The sequence below is a fragment of the Vipera berus genome (genome assembly GCF_964194415.1).
Source record: "Vipera berus genome assembly, chromosome: 1".
NCBI lineage: Eukaryota > Metazoa > Chordata > Lepidosauria > Squamata > Viperidae > Vipera > Vipera berus.
Genome location: NC_138202.1, coordinates 72,048,719 through 72,061,564, shown reverse-complemented (window position 1 = coordinate 72,061,564; position 12,846 = coordinate 72,048,719). Strand labels below are relative to the sequence as shown.

At 45.4% G+C, this 12,846-nt stretch overlaps 1 protein-coding gene across 3 annotated transcripts in view; it reads right to left on the bottom strand.

The window, feature by feature from the left end:
- Positions 1-3,166: 3,166 nt before the first annotated feature.
- Positions 3,167-12,846, bottom strand: part of LOC308660997 (cytochrome c oxidase assembly protein COX16 homolog, mitochondrial-like) — a 41,456-nt gene continuing 31,776 nt past the window's right edge. For 2 of the 3 annotated variants that reach the window (XM_081315655.1, XM_081315657.1), the window contains 2 exons: positions 12,748-12,810; positions 3,167-3,710 (listed from right to left, as the gene is read on the bottom strand). In XM_081315655.1, coding sequence (XP_081171781.1) covers positions 3,618-3,710; positions 12,748-12,810 — 156 coding nt within the window. In that variant the 3' untranslated portion in view covers positions 3,167-3,617. Of the gene's footprint in view, positions 3,711-12,747; positions 12,811-12,846 lie in introns of those variants that run through there. The other variant, XM_081315656.1, reaches the window with a different exon arrangement.

The window sequence follows — 12,846 nt, the reverse complement described above, 5'->3', positions numbered from 1 at the left end:
TGCATGTGAAGCCACTGGAGAAAAGCATATGGCAGTTTGGGGTTTGGTATCATTAACATGCATCTCGGGAGGTTACACGAGGCTGGCTCCTAGCAGTTATCAATGCCTCACTGAGTGAGGGGTACTTCCCTGCCGCCTTGAAAGAGGCGGTGGTAAGGCCCCTCCTCAAGAAACCGGCATTGGATCCAGCTGTTTTAAACAACTTCTGTCCTGTCTCCAACCTTTGCTTCCTTGCGAAGGTCGTTGAGAGCGTGGTGGCACGACAGCTCCCTTTGAACCTGGAGGAAGCTGAATATCTAGATCCGTACCAATCGGGTTTCAGACCCGGGCATAGCACGGAGACGGCATTGGTCGCACTGGTGAATGATCTCTGGCGGGCCCGAGATAGAGGTTATTCCTCTGTCCTGGTCCTATTAGATCTCTCAGCGGCTTTTGATACCATCGACCATGGTATCTTACTGCGTCGTCTTGAGGGGTTGGGAGTGGGAGGCACCGTTCTGCGGTGGTTCTCCTCCTACCTCTCAGACCGTTCGCAGACGGTGTTAGCAGGAGGGCAGAGATCAAGCCCTAGGCCTCTTAGTTGTGGAGTGCCTCAGGGATCGGTGCTCTCCCCCCTCCTGTTCAACATCTATATGAAGCCGCTGAGAGAGATCATCCGTGGCTTCGGGGTGAAATATCATCAATATGCTGATGATACCCAGCTTTTCATCTCCACCCCGAACCAACCCAGTGATGCCCTCGATGTGATGTCCCGTTGCCTGGAAGCGGTACAGATTTGGATGGGAGAAAACAGGCTTCGACTCAACCCGGCCAAGACTGAGTGGCTCTACATACCGTCATCTCGTTTAGTCCAAGAGGTTCCATCTTTGACTTTAGGAGGAGAGATGTTACCTCCCATTGATAGAGCACGCAATCTGGGCGTCCTCCTAGATTCACGACTCAGTTTTGAAGATCATATTGGAGTCGTGGCTAGCGGGGCATTTGCAAAGATTCGCCTTATATACCAATTGCGCCCCTTTTTGGACCGAGATGCCCTACGTACAGTCACCCACGCACTCGTTACCTCCCGTATAGATTACTGTAATGCTCTCTACATGGGGCTGCCCTTGAAGACCACCCGGAGGCTTCAGCTGGTGCAGAGTGCAGCTGCACGGGTTGTGATGGGAGCACCCCGATACTCCCATATTACACCCCTCCTGCGTGAGCTGCATTGGCTACCGGTTGCCCTCCGGGTGAGATTTAAGGTGCTGGTACTTACCTTTCAAGCCCTACATGGCTTAGGCCCGGGATATTTGCAGGACCATCTACTGCCGGGAACAAATTCCCATCGCCCAGTACGCTCACACAGAGAAGGCCTCCTCAGGGTACCGTCAGCTAGGCAATGTCGGCTGGCGACCCCCAGGGGGAGGGCCTTCTCTGTGGGAGCGCCAGCCCTATGGAATCAGCTCCCCCCTGAGCTTCGGATGGCCCAAAATCTCCAATCCTTTCGCCGCAGCCTCAAAACACTCCTTTTCCACCAGGCTGACCTGGAATGACAGGCATTTTAATTAATTATATTTAGAATTTTTAATTTATTTTTAGTTTTTAATTTTAATTTATTGCACAGATGATTTTAATTTTATTTTTATCTTGATTTCTGTACTTATTATATGTTTTGTTGTTAGCCGCCCTGAGTCCTTCGGGAGATAGGGCGGGATATAAATCCCATCAATAAATAAATAATAAATAAATAAACATATTAATGGTAGTTTCTCTCTCTCTCTCTCTCTCTCTCTCTCAGTCCCTCCCTCCCTCCCCCCATCTCTCTCCCTCCCTCTCTCTCGGGAGACCATGAGTTCAAGTCCCACCTCAGGCATGGACTGGGGTGACCTTGGGCCAGTCACTCTCTCTCAGCCATAGGAAGGAAGCAATTGCAAACCACTTGTGAAATGTTGCCCCCAAGAAACTTGTTCTCTTCATAAGGTGAGACAATTTCTAGAAAAATTCAGAGAAGAATTAGAGGAAATTCAAATGGATGTGGCAGACGAAACTACACAAAAACTCCAAGAGGCAAATTGGAAACTGAAAGGGAGAATTAGGTTCTACAAATATCAGTTTTTCTACATTATTGACTTGATTAGGGATTACAAATCTTAACATAGAATATAAATGCAGCAAATATAGAGCCTTGGTGGAGCAGTGGGCTAATGCCTCCTTAAGTAACACCAGCTGCCTGCAATTAGTGCAGGTTCGCGTCCCACCAGGCTCAAGGTTGACTCAGCCTTCCATCCTTCCGAGGTAGGTAAAATGAGGACCCAGATTGTTGGGGGCAATTAAGCCGACTTTGTAATAATGCCGCTTGGGGGTGTGTGTGAAAGCCCTAATAAGCAGGCATATACATAGAATGAAGGCTACTGCTAAGCTTGTAAGCCGCCCTGAGTCTTCGGAGAAGGGCGGGATATAAATGGAATTAAAATAAAAAATAAAAATAAAAATATTCCTCAAAAGAGGGGAAAAATGCATTATTTGAAAAAAAATAAAACAAGATGTAACTTGCCTATAACAGACACATGAGATGAACACAAGACATTCAAGAGAGGTGATGAAGGCAGGTAGCAACAGCTTCTTCACCTCTGATCCTAGTTCATACTTTGCTTACTTCAGTATACAATGCTCTTCTTGGAGGGGGTGGGGTTGGAATCTCAATGCAGCTACATACCTTATGAGCCCTTAAACTGACCCTGATGAGAACATGTAAAACTTTTTTTCTTTTGTTCAATCATATCCGATTCTCAGAGACTCCCCGGACAACTTCCTGAGGTTTATGTGGCAAGGTTTTTCAATAATGGTTTGCCACTGCCTCCTTTCTAGGGATAAGAGAAAGTGACTGGTCCAAAGTCACCCAGCTCACTTTATTCTTAAATGGGGACTAAAACACATAGTCTCATGGTTTCTAGCCTGATGCTTTAACCATTACACAAAACTGGCACTCAAAACTGCAAATCATTATGGTTAGCAGTTATTTTGATTATGTGCCTCAGGTTGGAGTGAATTCTTGCCTTGGACAACTCTTAGAATTGGATTTGCCTCTGAAATGCTTCTTCTCTTTAGGACAAATGAACAGCAGAGCGAGAAAAATTGAGCATCACTTAATTTATCTTTAGAGACTCTCATGAACAAAGTGAAGTTAATGTGGGTTCCTCAAGAAACCATATTTTAATTACATCTATTAAGTAAAGTTGTGTACAAAAGTTGGAAAGAATTGCAAATATAAGTGGATATGGATGTGGATGAAACAAAATGTCCTAATAACACAGATCTAGTAAAAATGTAAATGTCTGAAACTAAATGGAGGACACAGCCTACATTTATGACAATATTTTACCTTTCAAGTCATTAAGAAGTCTAATAAAAACTCATGTTTTAATTAAATTCTTATCTAAATTTATTTGACTAGCATTATTAATAACCACTGCAAAGTTAAAAAATATTTACTTATAAGGCTTCTGCTTAGCCATGTCAAACACAGCCATATTCTTAGTAATTGCTTCTATTAATTCACCCATTGTATTCATCTTACAGGGTACAGTTCAAGAGCAAAGCTAGTTAATTAGTAAGGTTGGCTTTTAGGCAAAACTTTACTGCTGCTTCTCTTGATTAGATTCAGTCTCTTCCCATGGACGGGGCCCTCTGATGTTCTTCCAGTCATCAAATGAGGCATTTTTCATTTTCTGTAGAAAAAAAGAACGGGAGAGGGGAAATCATAACATAAAAATGTTGTTTATTTGCCGATTTCTGCAATATAAATGCTATTCAATGGGAAGTGTTCACACAACGCACTAAAAGCATCATTAATTAATTGAGTTAAGTCCATTTTCTGGCTTCACACAACATACTGAACAATGAGCCACGAGGGCTCATACAATGCTTAACATCCCAAGTCCTTGGGAAGGATTCAATAGGTGCATAAAAATGCCAAATCCAGTTTAAATATCTGGCTGACAAACCACCACAACAATATTACATAATAATTAATTTGTTAAATAATATGTTGAATTTAACCTAATGTTGATGTAGATTTAACCTAATGTTGAATAATAATGTTCAAAGTTGAAAGATAAAGGTATAAACTGGCCACTGGTTATTGGCAAACTGGGTGCCACACCAAAAAATCTTGGACAGCACTTAAAAAATCTGTACATTGACAAAAATTTCCACCTGTCAATTATAAAAGGCCATACTGCATGCATCTGCACATATACTATGCCAATACATTATGATATCCTAAGTTCTTGCAAAGAACTTAATGCGAGTGAATGCCAACATCATGCAAAGAACTGGCAGTATATAATAATAATACTTGCAAACAGAGGAAGAATGACTGTGGCAAAACAAAGCAAAGATAGTCACAATAATAATAGGTGTCTTGGGTGCAATTCCAAAGTATCTGGACTTAAACACCATCAGCATTGATAAAATCACTATCAGCCATTTGCAAATGGCAGCTTTACTTGAGACATCTTACATCCTGTGACAATTCCTTTAATATTATTAAACAGCAACATCTGCCTATTCCAGATTCTTGTGAAGGACTTGCTAGGTCAGGGGTGTCAAACTCAATTTCATTGAGGGCCGCATCAGCATTGCGGTTGCCCTCAGGGGGCCAGGTGGGTATGGCCAGGGTGGGCGTGGCCTACTGGGTGGGCGTGGCTAAAGTGTGTATGGCCAACTGGGTGGGCGTGGCCAGCTCTACATTGTTCGCATCAAGGGTGCCTATGGGGGCCTGGGCAGGAGTGGGACAGATCTGGGGGTCTCTGGCAGAAGGAGGGTCTCTGGGCCAGGGCCAAGGCAGAGGGGGCCGTTCCCTCACTGTTTCCAGGATGGCTTTGCGGGCCGCATAAAACCACTTCACGGGCTGGATCTGGCCCCCGGGCCTTGTGTTTGACATGTCTGTGCTAGGTAGACAAAAATGCCAAATCCAGTCTAAACATCTGTATGACTATGTGACCAACTATAATCTAAAATAATGATCAGCTAGTTTGTGGAGATGGTTGAGTAAGGCATTATGCAAACTCAAGCTATGATTATAAAAGTTTATAGAGACAAATAGTAAGGCAATTTTCCAAACATGAACTCAAATAAAATGATACCTCAGCACAATCACACTTTTTCTCTGTAGCCAAGGTAAAAAAAAATTGGGATTCGTGGGTTAGATGGTTATAGTAGGAATCATTAATTTCCATCTGGCTCTTTTCAGCCCCTTTTGCTGTGCTGAAAAACTCTTATTATCTTATTACAATTTCTAGAGAAGGTGGAAACTACATAGAAAGCAAAAAGCAGTATCCCTCCCCTTGTTCTAAGAAGCATCTCCCATTCTAAAGTACTAAGCACCTTTTATCTACAATGGTGTGTTTTGTGGGGTGGAAAAGGAAGGGAAGGAAATGTGTGAAAACATTCTCTTCTGAACATGATCCACCAGTCTAAAACAAATTATTTCTTCAGCTCTCAGATCAACAAAATGAAATTCCCAGTTCAAATCTAGCTAATACTAGGGAATCTCCAATACATGAAAAATAAGAGACTCCTAAGTGGCTCATTATCCAAATTCACCACCACTGAAAAATGCAAGATTTTTTAAAAATACAGTACAAATGACAACATAATGTATTGCAACTCAACTCAGAGTAGCATCTCATTTTATTAGAATCAGGAGTGGGCAGTATGGACATCTTAGCTAACAAAAATAATGCAACTGATTCATTCAGGATTGTGAAAGAAGGTTGAAACATTCTGTGGAGCTTTGAAACAGGCAATAAAACCTATTTTTAAAACTCAGGGAGAGTGAAATGGGAATGTTTGATTGTATATTATCAGCTAGAAATTCACTTGCGTCTGGATACCCAAAATGAATAGATTAGACACAACACTCCCAGCTTTCATATTATATCATTATGTTCCAAATTAGAACATTATGTTATTGTTGCATCATTATTATCCTTCAAACATCTGAAGAGCAATCTGATTTAGACAGGGCACCTTGCTAGGCCTGTGTGTTTCAATTAAAGAAATACTTCCATACTGCTTTCCTAGCTCTAGAACTGTTGGAAAAATTAGGGACTTGTTTGTATGTGCGTTTAGGTATACATATACACAAAGAGCGAGACAGAAAAAGCAGATGTTTAATTTATATGAGTTTCCCACGTAGTGTTAGACAGATTTAAAAAAATAATTTTATTATGTTTTCCAAAGATACAAAATGGATTACAGCATTAAAATAAAGTATGTCAATAAAATTCAATGCCACAACAATTCACCAATAACAGGTCCAGTCACCATCGTCTAAGGCAGTGATGGTGAACCCAAACTGCAACCCAAAACCCACTTATGTATCATCTGGTGCCAAATGGGCATGGCCCATTGGGTGGGTATGGCCCATTGGGTGGGCGTGGCTGCGGTGGTAACGGCAGACTGGGCGAGACTAAAAAGTTCAATCAATCAATTCCAACTTTGCGAGATCTTTTTTTCCCCGCGAGAAGTTGAAATTGATTGATTGATTGAACCTGTGTTTTATTTTTGCATATTTGGCGGCGGAGGCCTAAAGCAAAAAGGGTTTATAAAACCCAGCTGAAGGCCTAGGACTGGGGCAACGGCGCACGTGCTCACAGAGAGGGCTCTGCGTGCCACCTGTGGCATGTGTGCCATAGGTTTGCCACCACAGGTCTAAGGTCTTAAAATAGAGAAACATTAGCATATCTAAAATTAGGAGAGTTTATACCGTATATACTTGAGTATAAGCCGACTCGAGTATAAGCCGAGACCCCCAATTTTACCCCAAAAAACTGGTAAAAGTTATTGACTCGAGTATAAGCCGAGGCTGGGAAATGCAGCAGCTGGAGGCTGGATCCCCCGAAAGACGTCTCTGCTGAGATGAGAGAACGGGGTGGCAAGCCGCCGAGAGAATGGGGCGGTGGAGTGCTCTGCCGAGAGAATGGGGCGGCTTGCTGTTCTCTCGGTGCAGCACGGCAGAGGCTGGATCTCGCGAAAGAAGTCTCCGCTGAGCGAGAGAATGAGGCGTCTCAGCGCCCATTTTCTCGGCGAAGACTTCTTTCGGGGGATGCAGCTTCTGCCGCCCCTTTCTCTCAGCTGCCCAGTGGAACAGCTTGCCACCAGAAATCAAGAGTGCTCCATCACTGGAGGTTTTTAAGAAGAGACTGGACATTCACCTGTCTGAGATGGTATCGGTCAGTGGTGGCGAAACTTTTAGAGACCGAGTGCCCAAACCGCAAGCCAAAACCCACTTGTTTATCACAAAGTGCCAAGGCAGCATCGGCATTCTGGTGCCCTCGGGGGAGGGGACAGGGAGGCGCCTCTGAGTGCCGCCTCTGGCACGAAAAAAAGGGGGAGCAAAAAATGGGCCACCGTACCGCAAGGCACAAAAATGCCAACCGCCGCGCCGCAGGGTGCAGATACAAGGCACCGCACCACGTGAGAACGGGGCTGGGCTAGTGAGTATCACGCAGGCACTAGCCCCGCCCCCTTTGCAGCATGTGCCTGCTCGTGGCCCCGTGCGCGCATGCACGCATGTAAAATGCTTCCCCCTCCCTTTTCTTCCAGTCCACCAACCGACAAGGACCTGCTGCTGGCAGCGGTGGTGGCGCACGTGCCAACAGAGAGGGCTCTGAGTGCCACCTCTGGCAGGCGTGCCATAGGTTCACCACCACTGGTATAGGTCCTCCTGCTTGAGCAAGGGGCTAGACTAGAAGACCTCCAAGGTCCCTTCCAGCTCTATTCTATTCTATTCTATTCTATTCTATTCTATTCTATTCTATTCTCTTCTATTCTATTCTATTCTATTCTATTCTATTCTATTCACTTTCTATATTTCTATTCTATTCTATTCTATTCTATTCACTTTCTATAATTCTATTCTATTCTATTCTATTCTATTCTATTCTATTCACTTTCTATATTTCTATTCTATTCTATTCTATTCTATTCTATTCTATTCACTTTCTATATTTCTATTCTATTCTATTCTATTCTATTCCATTCACTTTCTATATTTCTATTCTATTCTATTCTATTCTATTCTATTCTATTCACTTTCTATATTTCTATTCTATTCTATTCTATTCCATTCACTTTCTATATTTCTATTCTATTCTATTCTATTCTATTCTGTTCTGTTCTGTTCTGTTCTGTTCTGTTCTGTTCTGTTCTACGTTCTGTTCCATTCCATTCCATATTTTCTATTCCATTCTGTTCCACTGTCAGAGCCCATCGGAGGCAACCCAGTCAGCCCAAACAGGAGTTACACTAAGGCTATGCAGCCTCTCCTCTCAACCTGAACCCCTCCTTACCTTTCCTTTTATCTGCATCCTATTTTTAACTGCCGGCTCTGCCCTGCCCTATTTTGTCCTTGAGCACTCATGAGCTCATCAAGAACAGAAGGTAACCGTGGGGTGAAAGGCAGGGCAAGATCTGCAAGATCCCCATTTGCATTTGACTTTGCCATCCCATCTGGTTCGAGATAACACACCACACACACACACACACACACACAGAGAGAGAGAGAGAGAGAGAGAGAGAGAGAGAGAGAGAGAGAGAGAGAGAGAGAGAGAGAGAGAGGATGAGGATGAGGAAGAGGATGAGGATGAACGAATTTTGCAGCTGCTTCTTTAAAAGCTCTCTTCTCTCAGGGATGACCGAGATAGTGAATTGCAAGCAGAAATGAATTTCTCCTTCCGTTTCTGATCCGCGCAAACACCCAAGCGTGAACGCCATCACCTGATAGCTTGGGTGCCTGTTCAATTCGTTAGAGAGAGAGAGAGGGGGGGGGGCTTTCTGTTTGTTTGTTTTACCACGAGTTGACAGTTGGGCAGAAACCAGAGGGGGGAAAAAAGAATTTCGGGCTTCGTGGGAACCGAGGAAGCAAAACAAGATGCAAAGTCTAAAATCTATAGGCTCATAAACCACCCCGGTTTCTTGAAACAAACCGGGATTTCTCTACCCCAACCTTGAAACCATGGATCGAGTGAATCTCTTTACCGAAGAATGTGATGAACGGGAGAAGGTGAGTCTTCGCCGAGAAAATCTCAGCGCCCATTTTCTCGGCGAAGACTTCTTTCGGGGGATGCAGCTTCTGCCGCCCCTTTCTGTCAGCTGCCCAGCTGAGAGAAGGGGGTGACAGAGGCTGGATCCCCCGAAACAAGTCTCCGCTGAGACGAGAGAACAAGGTGTTTCTTTCTCCCCCCCCCCCGCTTTTGCCGCTTTTGTGTGTGCGTGTGTGTGTGTGTGTGTGTCCCATCTGCAAAGCTTCCGAGGAAGGAGAAGCAGGATACTGGTTGGGGGGGAGCGGCAAAAGCGGGGGGGGGGGAGAGAGAAACGGCTCCGCCTTTGGTTCCCCCTCCTAAAGCACAGGGGCGCTAGAGAAAGTTTGGAGTTGGGTAAGGAAGGGCAAAATTCAGGAAGAAAAGCGGGGCGGCGGGCGAACGGGAGACCTGTACAAGGGGGAAGGGGAACTCTCTGCTTTGTGTGTGTGTCTGTGTGTGTGTGTGTCCCATCTGCAAAGCTGCCGAGGAAGGAGAAGCGGGATACTGGTTGGGTGGAGGAGGCAGTGGCGGCGGCGGAGGCGGCCGCAGCACCGGCAGTCTTCCGCTTTTGCCGCTTTTGTGTGTGCGTGTGTGTGTGTGTGTCCCATCTGCAAAGCTGCCGAGGAAGGAGAAATGGAGGAGGCAGTGGCGGCGGCGGAGGCGGCCGCAGCACCGGCAGCCTTCCGCTTTTGCCGCTTTTGTGTGTCTTTGTGTGTCTCCTTCCCCGGCAGCTTTGCAGATGGGACACACACACACGCACACACAAAAGCGGCAAAAGCGGAAGGCTGCCGGTGCTGCGGCCGCCTCCGCCGCCACTGCCTCCTCCACTTCTCCTTCCTCGGCAGCTTTGCAGATGGGCCACACACACACACACACACACACACACACACACACACACACACACACAAAGCAGAGAGTTCCCCTTCCCCCTTGTACAGGTCTCCCGTTTGCCTGCCGCCCCGCTTTTCTTCCTGAATTTTGCGCTTCCTTACCCAACTCCAAACTTTCTCTAGCGCCCCTGTGCTTTAGGAGGGGGAATCAAGGCGGAGCCGTTTCTCTCTCTCCCCCCCCCGCTTTTGCCGCTCCCCCCCCAACCAGTATCCTGCTTCTCCTTCCTCGGCAGCTTTGCAGATGGGCCACACACACACACACACACACACACACACACACACAGCAGAGAGTTCCCCTTCCCCCTTGTACAGGTCTCCCGTTCGCCCGCCGCCCCGCTTTTCTTCCTGAATTTTGCGCTTCCTTACCCAACTCCAAACTTTCTCTAGCGCCCCTGTGCTTTAGGAGGGGGAACCAAAGGCGGAGCCGTTTCTCTCTCCCCCCCCCCCCGCTTTTGCCGCTCCCCCCCAACCAGTATCCTGCTTCTCCTTCCTCGGCAGCTTTGCAGATGGGACACACACACACACACACACACACAGCAGAGAGTTCCCCTTCCCCCTTGTACAGGTCTCCCGTTTGCCTGCCGCCCCGCTTTTCTTCCTGAATTTTGCGCTTCCTTACCCAACTCCAAACTTTCTCTAGCGCCCCTGTGCTTTAGGAGGGGGAATCAAGGCGGAGCCGTTTCTCTCTCCCCCCCCCGCTTTTGCCGCTCCCCCCCCCAACCAGTATCCCGCTTCTCCTTCCTCGGAAGCTTTGCAGATGGGACACACACACACACACACACACAAGCCCAGCGGCCAGACTGCGCTGCCTCCCCAAGGGCTCCTAATGGCTTGCTGCCCCGCGTGACACCGCTGGCTGACGCTAGCTCGTCTCTCTCTCTCTCTTCTTTCCTCCCTCCCTCGGTCTCCCCCTCCCCCTTTTCCGGCTCAGCCCCACGTCACCAGGAGACCAAAACGGGGACATCATGGCAGAGCAGAGGAGACACAGGAAGCGGATCCAGGTACCGGGCTGGCTTATCTCCTCCCTCTTTTCGCAACCGCTCTGCGGGATGACTTTCCCTTTTCCTTCTGGCTCACCCCCCCCTCCCCCGCCCGGTCACCCTTCCCTCCCTCCTCCCCCTCCGCCTCCTCCGAGGCCGCCGCCAGTCAGCATCTCTCCTACCGTTTTTGCGGCTTTTCCGTCACCCCCGCCGCCGCTCCCCCTTCCCCGCAGAGCCGGCCGCATCCAGCGCCTTCTTCCTCTGGAGGGAAGCACCGAAGCCTCGGCCGCGCGCAAGTCCTCGGTAAAATTTTTTTGTTGACTGGAGTATAAGCCGAAGTGGAGTTTTTCAGCCCAAAAAGTGGGCTGAAAAATTCGGCTTATACTCAAGTATATACGGTATGTTCTTTCGTCTTTGGTCATTTGACTGACTGTGAGTACCTATCTTGGGTTTATTTTTGATGTTATGATTATTTTTGGGTTTAGACACTAATAGGTTTTGGTTTTCTTTCTATTGATGTGATACTCTGCCGAATACAAGAAGTTCAAGCTGGACTGATAAGTAATGTAAAACTGATAAATTTATGTAAAGCCATTGCTTATTTCTGTCCATTCCAATTCATAATCTTTAGGGGGAGTGACCCTGAATTCCCATCGCCTCTCCTCCACCCAGCAGCCTAGAGAATGAAATAAGTGCATCAGCTAGAGATACTGAAAAGCTATTAAATTTTATTGGATAGAAAGAGGTGCCTGAGATTTTCTTTTAGGTTCTACAGAGGACCAGATTAAAACGTTATGATAGTGAATATTCCATCTTTGTCTGTCACCACCATCTTCTGTCTAAAAGCTAGGAGATACACTTCATTAGTGCAAATGAAAGTGCATATACCACTTAATCCACTGTAATCCAGTTTTACTATTGTTTTCCTTGCTTCCCATCTTATCAGTGGGGATGTTTGTTTTACATTATTTTTGTGGAAAATGAATTAAGGAGCAGGATTCTTTTGCTGACTGGGTAATTGAATTAATTCACCTGAAGAATGTAAAAAAAGTATCATTTTTGAGTTTTAGTTCTATTATTAGCAATAGCACTTAGACTTATATACCACTTCACATTGCTTTACAGCCCTCTCATAGCAGTTTACAGAGTCGACACATTGCCTCCAACAATATGCGTCTTCATTTTATCGATCTCGGAAGGATGGAAGGCTGAGTCAACCTTGAGCTGGTGAGAATTGAACTGCTGACAGTTGGTAGAATTAGCCTGCAATACTGCATTCTAACCACTGCACCCTAACAGCTTTTTACTGGAGCATTTTGCTATTCCTACAGATTGGATTACACCTATATATATAATTTAATTTGGAATAGGATTTATGTCTATTTAAATAATATGTGGATCCGTTTGATTTGGGGGTTCCAAAATCTAGTATACATTTTAATGCTGGGCACCAAATGAGGCTAGAATTGTACAGCTGGTCTAAGGGGCTGATAGATTAATAGTCTGTATCACTAAACAATAATACATATTTGCAATTAGCCACCCTATCTTAAAGTTAGCAAGAGCAACACAAATACCTGCACATCCTAATTAGATCTGCAACATTTCTTAACTGTATGAACATTGCAACACTGTATGAACATGAAAAATGAGGGTTGCATCCGACAAAGCTTTGAATTTTCAAAGCAATTTGTTTTTGCTGGATCTCTATGAATCAAAGTTAAAGTTCATTTAACTTTAAACATGGGTAGAATGTATTTTATAACCAAGTAGCCATATAGTAAAGTAAATATACCAATATCATACCTCATATTCCAATTCCAGTGTCACATTACTCTTTTTGAGCCTTTTTTCCAATTCTGGATCCATCTGATTAATAAAATATAGCAATCAAATACTTCTAAT